Raw genomic sequence first — 14716 nt, 5'->3', positions numbered from 1 at the left:
CATACATCTCTGGTAGTTAACTCAGAAATGAGTGTAGCAACGATTGCTTTATTAACGAGCACGCATGTGCGGGACATGAAGCGCGAGTTTGCCATTTCAAGCTTGCTAAAAGTAGCAAAAACTGGGTCCACAAGGTTACCTAGATAGAAGTTCCCTCTACGAAAGTAGGGTTCTTGAACTAGCGCCACTTGGGCTGCACCATTTTGCATGAGTCTGCAAAGATTGATCGTTGCTGTTCTTTTATGCTGAAGATTGATCTGAGCTAACCTAACCGTAGCCACTACCCAAACTAGGCAGGATTAAGCTGTTTGCAATCTCAGCACGAAAAAGACCAGCAACGAAAAAACCAGATCGGTATCTATTTAAAGTCGCCAAAGGCGAAAGAGCACAGAATACACTGTGTAAAACGCATAATGCGAATCCATATAGGTGATAATTTAAATTAAATGTCAACATATTCATAATCCCACCCTTATTAAGCCTCAAGATAGAGACTGAAGAAGGGCAGCCGATTATCTCGGAGAAACACAAGGTCACCTGCGCTATTGCTCCGGGTAGCACAGGAAGGACTCAATACTGTGGAGGGCGCCCTGGTACCCCACAGGCTCCGTTTGCGGTTAGGTTTTATTTAGACCCCCTAACCATTCATTCTTAGGCACGGTACGCATCACACCATAAATTAGGGGTCACCTGTGAGGTGGACTTTTACCACCGGAACAGGCAGTCCGTAGTGTTAATTCTTAGCCAGTTGAAACAACCGCTACCGACACTACGCGGCTATCTAGGCTGCTCGGGAAAAGGAGGTTAATATTGATGATTAACTCCTGACGTGCCCAAGCAGCCTACAACTGGCCTTATAAGGTGTCAAACCCACACAGTGTTGCCAGTGTTTATGTCTCATGTGCTGAAAAAGACCCACTGCGAACTTTTGCCTCGAATTACTCTAACGATTAAAAAAAAAACAATCTTTTCGCATCTCCTGCTGTCGCAAATACGCAAGTCTCATTAAATGGTCTAGAGTTGTAGAATCTACAAATTTATGCCACTTTTCCAATGATGACAAATGCAAAGTGTAAATGAGCTAATCTAAGGACTGCGACGAACGATGATAACATTAGTACCAATGCATTCTATTGTGCTACTCCATACCTACCTAAGTCGATGCTCGCTTCAAAACCGAGCTATGGAGAGTTGATAGTGGCAATAGGTTGAAAAAAGGCATTGAAAAATTTATATCGCCAAATATAACAAAATGTTAGGCACTCACATCGTTTTAGAGAGAATAAATGGAAAAAGGCAAATTGTTACTGTTATTTTTCATATAAATCGAAAACATGCTATGAGTATAATTAACAGAAAGTGTTGGGACTCTTGCGAATTTGAGAGTCCTAGTATGCGAAGATGCAAATGTTCATTTGACAATGGACCATTGCACGAGTTCACTATTTGACGTTTGAGTGGCGCTGTCTTATTCACGTGACCATGGTAACGAGTGAATTCGGCACCGCTCAAACGTCAAATTAATGAACTCGTGCATTGATCCATTTGCAAATGAAATTTGGCAATTTGATAATGCGCACCATAGACCAATCCAATTGCCTGCGTAGTATTTTAATGTTGACAAAAGCTTCTTTGTTTGCTGTGAGAACTGTCACAACATTGCTTTTGTTTGCTGTGAGAATACAAATATAAACAGAATTGCTGCAAAACAATCACTTCCTTGTTTGACTCACGTTGACCGAAAGCTTAATGACGTCAAACAAACATCGATACGTTTTCATTCTGAGGAAATCGACTTGTGTAAGATTGATTGTGCGTTGGTATTCGTGACAGTTTGCTTAGAGACCTCAATGTGCATTATATGCATTGGTATTGGTGTCAGCTTTAGCTAACCGACGCGCATGATGTCGACTTGCTATCATTTGTTGTTTGTTTATACCGCGCACGATGAAAGAGTACCGCGACATCGTAGTAAATTTGTTTGCAAGAGGTGACCGACCCAGTGACATATTCCGATGATTTAAATCCCACGGGGTGGAGCGGAATTTCATTGATAGCACCATCCGTCAATACCGGGAGACGAGCTCGACCAAGGCCAAGGAAAGAAAATCAACGCAGCGTATTATAAGACCGAGTCACGCTATTTCTAAACCAGCAGATTATGTAAATCGAATGTACCTCGGATTTTTTTCCGCTGGAGTTCAGTATTTGGGTTATATTTTCATAATCGGAAGGTTTTAAAATATTCCATCGGTGAAATTTTCCCCATACATTTTTTATGGGCTGAAATGTGCAGGATAACGTTGTTTTCATTGATTTTCAATATTTATATGAAAAAAAGCTAAAAAGTGAAAAAAATCAAAATTTTACCGATTGAATATTTTAAAACCTTCCGATTACGAAAATGAAACTTAAATATTGAACTCTAGCGGAAAAAAATCCGAGGTACATTCGATTTGCAAAATCTGCTGGGAAAAACATTGCGTGTGAGGTTCAGGAGAAGGTTGTGGCGCCGGCACTTCGGAACTTCTACGGGAAGGAACGTCATAACGTCTTTCATTGGAATAATGAGTCTGAAACGATATGACATTCATGTTTACGCTTCTATTGAAACTCTCTGATGACATCAGGCTTATTTTGGAGTCAATTGATACAAAAATGACACAATATTCAACAATCGTATGCTCTTGAATAAACTAAAGCATATTAGGAAAGTTATTGTCAATAGTTTTTATTACTTATTGAGAAATTTCTTTCAAATATTAATTCTTCTTTAAAGATGCGTTATTGGAACACATTTTTACACTGAATATATTGACACAATTAGCACAAATTTACCCTTCTTTCAAACATTGGAAGTTCTTCCTAAATATGATGTAACCAAAATTATTACCCGTAATGCATAACGCGGGTAGATCACCTTTTCGTGGTGCGTTAAGGGGTAAGATCTACCAATTTAAACCCTAGTTCCATCTTGTTTATCGGGCTTGGGCATTATGTTCTACTAATTTAAGGATTCGCGATACAAAGTCCTTGTTACTGGCAACAGTTTCTGAAATTGAATCTATTTTACCTAGCAGATGTTTAAAGCCTTAGAGTTCATCAGTCCCGAGACTACACTTGAAGCCAGGATAACATTCATGAGTATTAACTCAACAAGGACTGTTTAAAACTGGTTATTCAAGGACTCACGAGAATGTTGATTATTAGGGGGAGGTCCCCCAGTACCGGACACTTAAGGATTTCATGCAATAAAAAATCAACAAATAAACGAATTCGATTTATTTTTTATGCAAACGATAGTTTTAACGTTTATTCTTAATAAAAAAAATATTACACTAATCAATTACATGATTTTATAAATTTAAATGATGAATGAAATATCGAACAAAATTACTGCTCTACAAATGTGTCCCCCAATACCGGACACCTGTTTTGCTTAGCAAAAAACAAACGAATTCATTGCATATTCAATTATTTTTTATGAAAAATCAGGATCAAATGTTCCTCTTGATAATCAACGAATAGTGTAAGCGTTACTTCGAACTGCTGTTGAATCCTTTACAGTGGTGCTCTTCTTGGTCGTGGTCTGTTTGCTTCCTTTCGGTCGGCCGCGTTTTTTCCCCTTCCTGGTGTTCAACTGCAATTTCGGAGTCTTCAAATTTTCTTTCTCCTCAACCTCCACTTTTACCGAAATCATGATGCTTTCCGGATATTCTTCCTTCTTAGAACTCTTTGAGCTCATCTTCATAACTTTTTCGTGTTTGATATACTCTCCTTCTCTTGGATCTCAACTTTACACGCCGTTGAAGTGAGGATTTCGCTTTTCTGTGACTTTCTTTTTCTCGCATTAGATCTTCGTTGTGCTGCATCGGGAATGGGTGATATTATTTGCAAAGCTTCGACCATCCTTGTTGTGGTACTTGTTGATGGTTGGAATGAAATATCAGCTGGAATCTCATCGAATACAGTTGGTTTCGATTCAACTGGCTTATTCTCTAACGGAATGTTTGTTACATCAGCGGGGAGAAAATCAGCTGTACAGAACTTATGCGGGTCGAACGGTACTATTCCGGTACATTCAAACCCAGAGGTTGCGATGTCCGTTCGAGCCACCTTCAAATAAGCTTGTCTGACGATTCCAGCAATATCGTAGTCCGTGATACGAGCTCCTGAATGTGCCCTTATCCACACGTCACATCGTTCGTGATATGAATCTTTGAAGGGCTTCATGAAAGTTCTATCTAGCGGTTGCATCTTATGGCTTGTATGGGGTGGCAAGCTGATCAGATGAACATTATTATTCCGGCAAAAATTGATCACTTCCAGTGTTTTGTGGCTACTGTGACCATCCAGAATGATCAACACTGGGGATTCATTTGACGGACGTGAAAATTTCACGAAATGTTCCAGCCACTTCAAGAAAAACTCACCATTCATCCATCCCTTTGGTTGGGCTACTCCTTTACTGTCCATGGGAGCATTGAACCTGAGATGATCATTCATCCTAACTCTTGGAAATACGAAAAACGGTGGAATGTACACCCCTGTTGCACTCATGCAGAACAGGATTGTGACATTCTTTCCACGTTCGGCGGACGTAATTTTACCTACTTGCCGGGCCGATTTTGGAGCCAATACCTTAAGGTGCTTTTGAACACAGGTAACGCCCGTTTCATCGCAATTGTAGATGTTAGATGGACGAAAATTGTACCGCTCCGTCAATGTACGTAAGTTTGAGTAGAACAAATCCACTTGTGGCCTGTTGAATCCAACCGCTCGCATAAGACTTGTTGATTCGGGAGTTCGCAGTGATATATCCGGGTGTCTTCCCATGAAGTTGTAGTAGAAGTGCTTCCCAGCTGTTCCTTTGCTCACATTGAATTGATGTGGAACCTTTCTGCTGCGCCAAATCGAATGCCATTTTCAGAAACTCGGTCCTGGTTAGTGGGAAACATCTACTCGCCAAATCCCGAACATGGTCTGCAAGTTCTTCTTCGTATGCATACGAGAATGTGCTGGCAAACCTGCCCAATTTCGGCTCCAAGAGCGTTTCCTTACCAGATTTGAGGCTTACTGTTTTGTCATGGAGAGTACTTTTGGGAATGCCGAATGCATCCGCCGCCTCCCGAATAGTCATTTCCCTCGCCAAAACCTTGTTTATAGCAGCAGTCATGCGTTCCACGGACCACAAGAGCTTTTTCTTTTCCATGGTTACTCGAGTGCACCTGTAAAATGCAATTTGATGAAATTGTAAATAACCTCAAAATGTCCGGTTTAGGGAGCCAGTTTGCTGTCCGATACTGGGGGACGGAGGTGGCAGAACAAATGATATATTTTCTCACAAATATAACTTAATTTGCGCAAAAATAAGTGGATGAACAATGAGAATACTTACTTCAAGACGTATTAGATGTATAATATCAATTAGTAAAGCTTTAATGGTCCGTATGTACTGATTGGAGAATTAGCAGGAACACGACTGCCCAACAGGTGCAAATAAAAACAAACAAAACATTGATTTCCATGCGTTGTATTGACATATCTGTCACATGGGTTTCATTTATTTCTTTTTCTTATTGTTTATGTAATGTTAGTTATTCAAATGTACCGTTGGAAGTGTGAAAATCGGAAGTGTCCGGTATTGGGTGCTGTCCGGCACTGGGGGATCTCCCCCTAAACAAATTTTCTAGCTTGATACGATTTTGCTGCTAGCACAAAGCCCCTTTTTTCTGGGACTGAAATAAAAGCGAAACAAGGGTGGGACTTGACCCAGTGAACCGCGTATCGCATAAAAATCAAATTATGTGCCTCGAGTAGATTTGGAATTCCTGAATCTGATGCCATTTTCAGAAAAGTTCCAGCACGTCACAACACTGATTTTATTGATGTTTACATAAAATTTAGAGTATAATTTATTAAACTTTTTTGTGATCTAATCCACTAAGCATGCTATTTTGCACTTAAACTTTCATTTTTCATTTTCAGGATCCGTATTCCGCTTCCTTACTTTTGTCTCATATTCCGGATACTACAGTCGACTCTCCGCAACTCGATATTCTATAACTCGATATACTCTATAACTCGATGGATTTTTCGGTCCCTTCAAATTCCCATACATCGTGCTCTCCATAAGTCGATATTTCTATAACTCGATATCTCCATTAGTCGATGTCACGTGAGAGGAAAATTTCCCTCCATAACTCGATATCCATTTTAAAATCCTTCTTATACGGGGAAACTTGAACTACTTCTTGTTTGGAAGTGAATAAATACTTGCAAGTTGTAATAAATGTTTGAAAACATTAAAATAAAAAAGAATATTGTAAGTAAAAAAATGGGATTTTTCAAACATTTCGCAAAAAGTTTTCAAATAATTGTTTGTAAAATAATATCAAAAAAATATTATTGCTTTCTTACAGAAGTAATCATATATGTATTGGAAATACATAAATTTGTTCCTACGATTTTGGGAATTTTTGCGTTGGTATATTCTATTACTCGATAATTCTATAAGTCGATGGTCCCTTGAATATCGAGTTATGGAGAGTCGACTGTAGTTACAATCGCCAAACCATAAAGAGATTTCTAAGGCAATTGGGCATTTTAAATTTTTATAGATATCTATGGAAATTTTTTACTAAAACGAGCCGAATTTTCGAGCGGCAAAAATAGAAATATTTCGCGTGAAATGTTCCCCAAACAAAGTATTGTTCATTTAGTTAAGGAATACACTGAGAAAAATCTACACGTCAAGGTCGTGTGTTTTACTTATAGATTTGCGCAATGAGGAAAACCACATGATTTGAGTGTGGTAGCCATATGGATTTCATCATTGATTTCACAGTATAATAACATGTGTATCAACATTAGGTTGTCATGTGAAACAAACATGAATTTCCAAATATTAAATCATGAAAACCAACTGATTTGCTTATTGAATTCGAAATGTAGTAGCTTTAGATAGTCATGTGTCAAGAACATAAATGTCAAGGGACTGAAAGAAGAAATTTGGTAGAAAAACTTTTGCTCCCCAAAATATGGATCCGAGGCTCCTCTGCTTGTTGCAAGCTCTCTTGATTTTTTTTTTCAAACCCGTGAGCCAGCAACAAGCGGGGCGCCGCAAATCCATAATTTGGCAAGCCAGGGATAAGCATATTCCATTTTTTTCGAAACTGAAAGCCAGGAAAATCTGTTAGTGGAATCCGATTTTTCTACTAAACTATACATTAATCAATGTTTTCTTATAGAAAGGTAGAACTCTCGTATATCGGTCAACTTCACTAATAAAAGAAAAATCGAATTCACAAATTTTCATCTAACACTTTCAGCTTCAAAATTTGCTTCTTCTCTTTGGAAGCACGATGATGACTGTCGTTCGACACGAGGTCCAACCGCAATTCAGTTCACTATGCATCCCATGGGTTGATCACAAACAATTTAGAAGCTTTGAACATGGAAATCGATAGCATAGCTCATGGATTTCATCATAACAATCTCATTGCGCAAATCAATGAATCGACTAACTTGAACATGATGATTATGACACAAGATAACCATAAGCAAAACACACTGAATCCGTGTTGGAGTGATGATCTATGCGTCCATAGGTTGACACATACGAATCTAAAGAGAAAGCTTCGGGAACTTATGTGGAAAAAATATGGAATCCCTGTTGTCGGTTGATGAATCAATCCATGAAGCAGAATACAGGAATTTAATGTGTAACACACACGAAAATTGCAAGAAAATCATAGCAAATCGATAAGGACGTTCATGAATCGATCCATAATTTCAAACACACAGATCGAGCGTGTGGATTTTTATCAGTGTAGATTCTAGTGCACATTTTCAACGTGGAAAAATAAATACTCACACGTCAGTTTATATGGCACTTTCATAGAAGCACGCACCTTGCATTCAATGTACAATCCAACATAATGCGTTACATGTGCGTTACTTGTTGGTTTTGTTAGCTACGACATTATTCAATATATGGCAAACATGGTGGGAGAATATTTTGGTGTGACAAAATTATTTTGGTGTGAGTCTATTAGAGGGCAAAATCCCCAATAAAGTGTCTGAAATTTTAAGCTGTCCATAATATGAATAGAAACGTTAATCAATAATTATTGTACAACGAAAATTATTACATTTCATTGTTAATATGGTATTTTGAATACGCAATGAAACCATTTTGGTATCAAGAACTGATGTGTAGTAAAAATTCTGAGAAAAGATTTGAAATCAGTGAGCCAAAATCGCATGCTTTGTATCAATTTTGTCGTTTTATTTTACAAACAATTTAACCCGTATATTCTATGCTAATTACAGTTTGCGCTAAAAAAAAAACTTAAAATATAAATAAATATGTCATATATTGCTACTTTGGTACTGAAAAAATTAAAAACTGATATTTCTGATAGTTTGGGTGCTGTAAAACATCCAATGAATCTTAAATATTTGGCTATGACATTTTTTCAGTGTAGTTTTAAAAAATGTCAGAAGTTCAAGTAAAAATTCAGTGAACAAAATTGTTCTGCCCAGAATATCTACCGAGTAAGCTTAACTTACTCACAGAGAAAATCAATTTGTGAATACAATCAACTATTAGCTGATTTCAAACAAAATTTTGACAACATGCACCGTTTGAAACAAACTAAAATTGCATACTATTCGTTCCATATCATTCTAAATAAAAATCTTAGCTTGAAACAATCAAATTCTTTGTTTTTATAGTTTGACAGTTCTAGAAACAACCAAGACCGTAGGATTATGTTTCGAACCATATCCATATGGGCATCACACTTCATAATTTTTGAAGGTGATACTTCCGGAAGCATTTCCAGAACCACCGACTGCCATGACCACTCGATTGTAGGTTTCAGGTGCCCTGGGAGATTTTCAACGAATCTTAATGCGTCCACCGGCATTCAACTTCCTATTAGTTCTACTTTCTATGAAAACTGTAAACATCTATACAACTTCACGTCGCACAACTATACAAACGACAGAAAAAATGCCATTTGGACATGTCCTCGGGGAATCCGGAACATCTCTGGTTTCCGGTTGCCAATATGCATGGTCGAGCTAGATCCTGAAACTAGACCAAATTGCCGTCGACTGCTTTCGGACGCATCCTATTTCATCAATTTTGCAGTCGTACTTCCTAAATTTTAGAATATAAAACACACATAACTATTGTAAAACACTTCATATGACTTTTTGGTGTTGAGTAATTCCATAATTTGCTTTCAGAAAAAGTTTCTCACTTAAGTCTGCAGCTGTCACATTTAAGGTCTAAAGTTCACTGGATTTTATTTAAATATCCCCAGCATTGACACAGCGCTACTCTTACCTTTTTCTTCATTCCAGATCTGCACCACCACTCGAAGACGTCGTCCCCCGTGGAATCACTCTTTAATCAACGACGTTTTATTTCGGAGGCGGCAAGCAAAACAAGTTCACCTACTCATCAGCGTGCTGCGGTGTGGTGATGTTGCAGGCTGTTTATCGGCTTTTATGCTTACAGCTTCGAATCGTGTGTTATTTGCAAAAATAATCCACTGCCAATGTTTCACTTAATTTTGTAATTCATATATGGCATTTTTTGTTTAATTTCTTCGTTTTTCGAATATAAATCACTTAGACACCGGCGACACTGAGTTTCGGATACACGAAGGGTTGGATATTGAACCGGTTTTAGATTTATCGATCCTTTTCTTATTTTATCATCAAATTGAATATTTAGGATCGAATTTTCGAGAGCACTGCTCGAGCCCGGTGACTCAAATGAACTCCCAACCAATGAATAAATTGACCAATGTCACATACTTTCCTATAGAATATCCTATTCACTCACATTCGCTTTCTTGCAAACACCAATCAAATACTTGCACTAGAAATTCCCTTTAATCACGCTTCCACGTACCGTATCATTAGCTCACATCTTGAACATCCCCAACAGGTTACGCATCAAAACCGCACACAAGCTGGCCTACCACAATTTCAAGCTCCACTCCGTCGTCTTCTCTCATGGCGCGTAGGTGGACGCTTACGGGCTATGCCCCGCTATGCCTCACTCACTCTAAATCAACTCTGCCCCAATGTTTAGCACCACCACGGACAAGGGAAAAAAACGACCAGTAACGCCTGTAACGCCTTCACTTGGTAGCCTATTTAATGGACCAATAAAAATTCAATCAAAAACTGCTCCACTTTAAACATTATTCATCACGTGACATGTCTTATTGGCAAATGAGATTGCTTCGCAAATTAGTTCAGTGGTTCCGGTAAATCAAATTTTCGCCATAGACTGTTGATAAGAAAAAGATGTTTGAGACCAATTTTTTAATGAGAGACACTTTTTTATTAGAAATTTTGTTCTAAAAAACAACAAAATTTCAGTTTTTTGTTTTAATAAAAACGTTTTGGTAATAAAATAAGAATCTTGAAATCATTCTGAATGTTCTTGATGGAAAGTCACGATAATATTAATAATCAATCACAGTAGTTGTTATAAAATTGGAATTATCACCTAGTCCAGTCTGACTTTACAAAGCCAACATGATAGTTTGCATGCTCCACAAACATAATAATTACATATGTAGTCTTAGTGTGCATTAGTTTGCAGGAAACATGAAATAGTTGCAAGTTGAATTGTTTTTGGTAAAACTATGGGGTGAAATTTGATTTATTTGATGAAATTTTTGGCGCAATTTCTAATTTTGATTGACAAAAATTGTATTTATTATTTAACATTATTTCATAAACTATGGGTACATTTTGTGTTCTCTATTTTTATGTTTATGGTGTATCCTGAATTTATATCCTGGTACAATATTCAGTTTAGATCAGAAAATTTGTCGTTTTACCGATGTCACTGATATTATTTATGAAACAATTTTGTTTATTTATGGAACATTATATAAACTGTAATGAAAAATAACTTCATTTATCATGGAGCAGTTTTTAATTCTTATGAAGCGTTTTTATTTTCTTCCAGTCACAGACACCTTTTGCCGTTTCATTTCACTTGCAGCACCCACCCACTCACTCACACAACACCTTGGTGGACCTTCCCCCCGGTTTTTGGACTCCACACCGGACTGAATTCGCACACGGCACACGATTTTTGCACGTCTACACCGGACTCGCGTTCGAAACGAACTGAATCTGAGACTCTCGGCAGCCAAAGTCGTTTCTGGTGCCTCGTAGAGCAAGTTCTGCTGCTTCTCCGCCCCCTCGCCAAGGTATTCGCGTTCACAAAGGTTCTGTGCAGCCCCCACATCTCAGCGCGGCAACCAGTCTACCGGGATTCGCCGTCGTTGATGGAGGCCAAAGCACGAGCACGCTGCTTGCTATGAGCTACCAGCAGCGTGCCGGGACATTCAACAGGAAGCAGCGAAAACAGAGAGCGGACGTGAGCTGGGAAGGCTCTGGTATCAGGAAGTCAGATTCAGATGTGGAATGGAGAGCGAGAGCCTTTCTTGCGTTATCAGCAAGTCTCTCTGAATGATAACCGAGAACGATTTTCGTTCTCTGCATCAGCTGCTTGGGTGAGAGCGAATCATCATTTAGCAAAAGGATAATACAGATGGACTGTTAGTGTAAAAATCTTCAATAGATTTGCAAAAATAAACGCAATATTGATAGATATCAGAGGCGCGTCCACATTCAAAACCATGGGTAGGACAAACGATAGCAAAATCTTTATGTCCAGGGAAGTTCGAAAAATGTTCAAATTAATGGAATTCTTGACAAAAATTTGAAAGTAATTGTTTTCATGCCAGTCATTACCACAAGACTGAAAGAGCTTCAAGATCATTGGTAAGATCAACTTAATTAGTGATTTATTATTTAACCGAAATTTATATCCTTTTTCGTACAGTTCAGACTTGACAAAAACTAGAACAAACTGCGAAGCTCAACAGCCAGTTATATTGTTCTAAAGTTTCCATATTAAAACATCAACATTACGTGAAACTGTTTTTTGTTTTCTTTGTAATCTTCGCAGAATTTTGAATCAAAGATTCCCGAGGTATCTTAACAGAGTTTGCAACAGTGCTGGTAGCAGATATCTTTTTAAATACTTTTTTTAATGATAAGGGACTTTATTTTGACGGAAGGTCTTCAAAGCCTGTATTTAAAAAAAAAGGTCTCTAAAGTAACTTTTTTCCTTATTTTATTTGCAGTGAATCCTGCTGCCAAATTTAAAAGGTTCTTGATAAAACTTCAAAGACTATTACGCTTCTATTTCACAGGTTCTTTAGAAATTTTTCAGGTGCTCCTTCAAAGATTCCTCTTCTGATTATTTTACCAATTCTCTAAGTAAATCTTCCAGCGGTGTTTCTAGGGATGCTTTGAGGAATTACTTCAGAATTTGCTACAGTAAATCCTTCATCACTCTGATGATTTAGTTCCACAAGGATTATGGGGAAAGTAATAAAGAGATATCTCCAGATATTTGTAGACTAACTGTTTCAGTTGTTACTTTAAGAGATTTTCCACAGATTCTTACTGGATTTTTTCCAACAAAATCCAGGGAAGGTTCATTCCAGCAATTTCGAAGAAATTTGTTCATGGATTTTCCCTGGAAACAATTTTAATGCCAGTTTCTCCAGTTATCCTTCCTGGCATTTTCGTATGAATTCCTTCAATAACTCATCCACATTTACCCATGAACTACTGTTGTTCAATCAAGGTTTAATTCTGCAGTTCTTCCAAACAATTCCTCGAGTAATTTATGAGTAAAATCATATAAGATATTTCTAAAATTTATTAAGGATTTCTCACAAGATAATACTTTTGTAATAATTCCAATAATTCCTACGACCTCTCCTAGACAATTTTCTTCAGGAATTCGTTTGATAGTTTTCAAGGAATTCTTAAAGGATAGCAGTTAGCAGTTTGTTTAAGAATTCTTCCAAAATTTACTCGAGACCTTATGGGAGTTAATCAAGTGTTACTCTAGAACTCTATCAGGTTATATAAATCTCATTTTATATAAATCTCCTCATTTATGAAAAAAATCCATGTTATTTTCTTGGAGATGTCCCTGGAAAAATAATTGGACAAATCATTTGAAGATTTGGAATAAATTTCAAAAGTTTCCTTGAAGAATTCCTGAAAAAATCCTATAGAAATTTTGGTTTGGGAATTCTTGAAAATATTATAGACGAGAATCTTGTAGGAAGTTTCAGAAAAAAGGATGATACAATCATTAGATAAACTCTTGTATGACTTAAGGTTTTCTTGCCTTATGCAATCTCAGAGGCAATTTCTTTGATTATCCTTAGAAGATTTCCTGATTGATTTGATATCAACTAAATTTGACTTGCATTCATAGCAATGATGCAAACCAGATATCACCGAATCTAGAAACTTTCGGGTTAATTGTAAAACTATCAAACAAGCTGAAGTTTCATGGTATGAATCAATTTTCAACAATTCTGAAAGCATTTTTAGTGTTTCCAACAAGAATTTTTTCAGAAATTCTCCAAAATATAATCTTTTATATCTCTTTTAGGAGCCCAGACAGCCGTAGCAATAAACAGGCAGCTATTCAGCTAGACCATAAAAAAGTCAATTGACAAAGTTAGCTCACAGTTAATAACTGTGGAAGTACTCATAAGAACAGCTAAGAAGTAGCATTTGTCCCCTTTGGGACGTAACGCCAGAAAGTAGAAAAGATACTCTATTTTATGGATCATGGGAAATATGATCTAATCATTTTCTAAGAATACATAAAAATATTTTGGAGAAATTTTTACGATCATTTAGCTAAGAATATCTACAGAGTGTGCTTTGCTGAACAGATCGTCAGCAGCTTCTTCCAGGATCATCATCAGCTATCGCCAGCGGCACTACGCTAGTGCTGTGTATAACGAGCGAGCTTTCTTAAGCTGCATATACTCAATGCATCGTTTTTGGAGTAATCCACGAATTGTTCCAACGATTTTTTAGGAATTTCATGATACTACATACTTCTCCATGCAATACAGTAATTAGTCAAGAAATACTTCCAAAAATACTGATGGCAATTTATCCATGAACATCTACATCTAGCTGAAGAAATTCTGTGGGAATAATGTTATTCCGTGTAGATTCATGGGTATGACCATCCTTTGACTGTCCTACCCAGGTATTTTTGTGCGTAGGACATGTCCTACCTGTCCTACCCACTTCCCGCGCCACTGATAGATATAATATCTTTCGATTAATGCTTTTGCAAGGCTTAAAACTTTGCCGAAACCAGAGAATACAAAGATATTCCGCTGTGGAAATGTTGAATCGTTTCAAATGTTATAGTTCTTTCCCATACATGTAAATATGTCCCATACGAAATATATAGGAATATGTTTGTTAACTGAATATTTTTTCACCTCCCAAAATCGAAATTGCCCCACCATGGTGGGGTAAGTGGATCACCAATAAAAAACAATATTCTCAAAACAAATGGTGTGTAATTATGTATAGTAAGAATGATATTAGTCTCGTTCTTGTTATAAGTGCTAGTTATGTTACATTTTGATACTTTTAAAATTGAAAAGTATCTTTATTTAATTAAAAATATTTTCATATATATGTTTATAAAATAATTTACACTAATTCAAACAAAAAAATATTGCAAATGGAATAATTTCGAGAAAATTCATATATTTTATTCTCATAAGTTAAACAGACGTATTGTAGGATCATTCCTAATGATGTTTTG

The 14716-nt window shown here is 37.1% G+C and overlaps 2 protein-coding genes across 8 annotated transcripts in view; both read right to left on the bottom strand.

The window, feature by feature from the left end:
- LOC5573236 (rap guanine nucleotide exchange factor 4) overlaps window positions 1-11174 on the bottom strand; it is a 1027655-nt gene extending 1016481 nt beyond the window's left edge. For 2 of the 7 annotated variants that reach the window (XM_021840357.1, XM_021840363.1), the window contains exons 1-2: window positions 11049-11171; window positions 9359-10175 (exon numbers count right to left, since the gene is read on the bottom strand). The gene's annotated coding sequence lies outside the window, so the exon portion shown is untranslated. Of the gene's footprint in view, window positions 1-9358; window positions 10176-11048 lie in introns of all 7 variants that reach the window. The other 5 variants (XR_002499466.1, XM_021840360.1, XM_021840358.1 and 2 more) reach the window with 5 other exon arrangements.
- Window positions 3459-5662, bottom strand: LOC110675412. Its single transcript, XM_021840367.1, has 2 exons — window positions 5399-5662; window positions 3459-5228 (listed from the first exon to the last, which is right to left on the bottom strand). Exon 2 carries the CDS (start codon window positions 4834-4836, stop codon window positions 3748-3750), a length of 1089 nt encoding a protein of 362 aa, XP_021696059.1. The 5' UTR covers window positions 4837-5228; window positions 5399-5662; the 3' UTR covers window positions 3459-3747.
- Window positions 11175-14716: the final 3542 nt, after the last annotated feature.

This window comes from Aedes aegypti, chromosome 2 (assembly GCF_002204515.2).
Source record: "Aedes aegypti strain LVP_AGWG chromosome 2, AaegL5.0 Primary Assembly, whole genome shotgun sequence".
Classification (NCBI taxonomy): domain Eukaryota; kingdom Metazoa; phylum Arthropoda; class Insecta; order Diptera; family Culicidae; genus Aedes; species Aedes aegypti.
This window is presented reverse-complemented; position numbering and strand designations above follow the sequence as displayed.

Coding starts and splice junctions, on each gene's coding strand:
- LOC110675412 (XM_021840367.1), bottom strand. CDS start 4,836: ATGGGAAGACACCCGGATATATCACTGCGAACTCCCGAATCAACAAGT.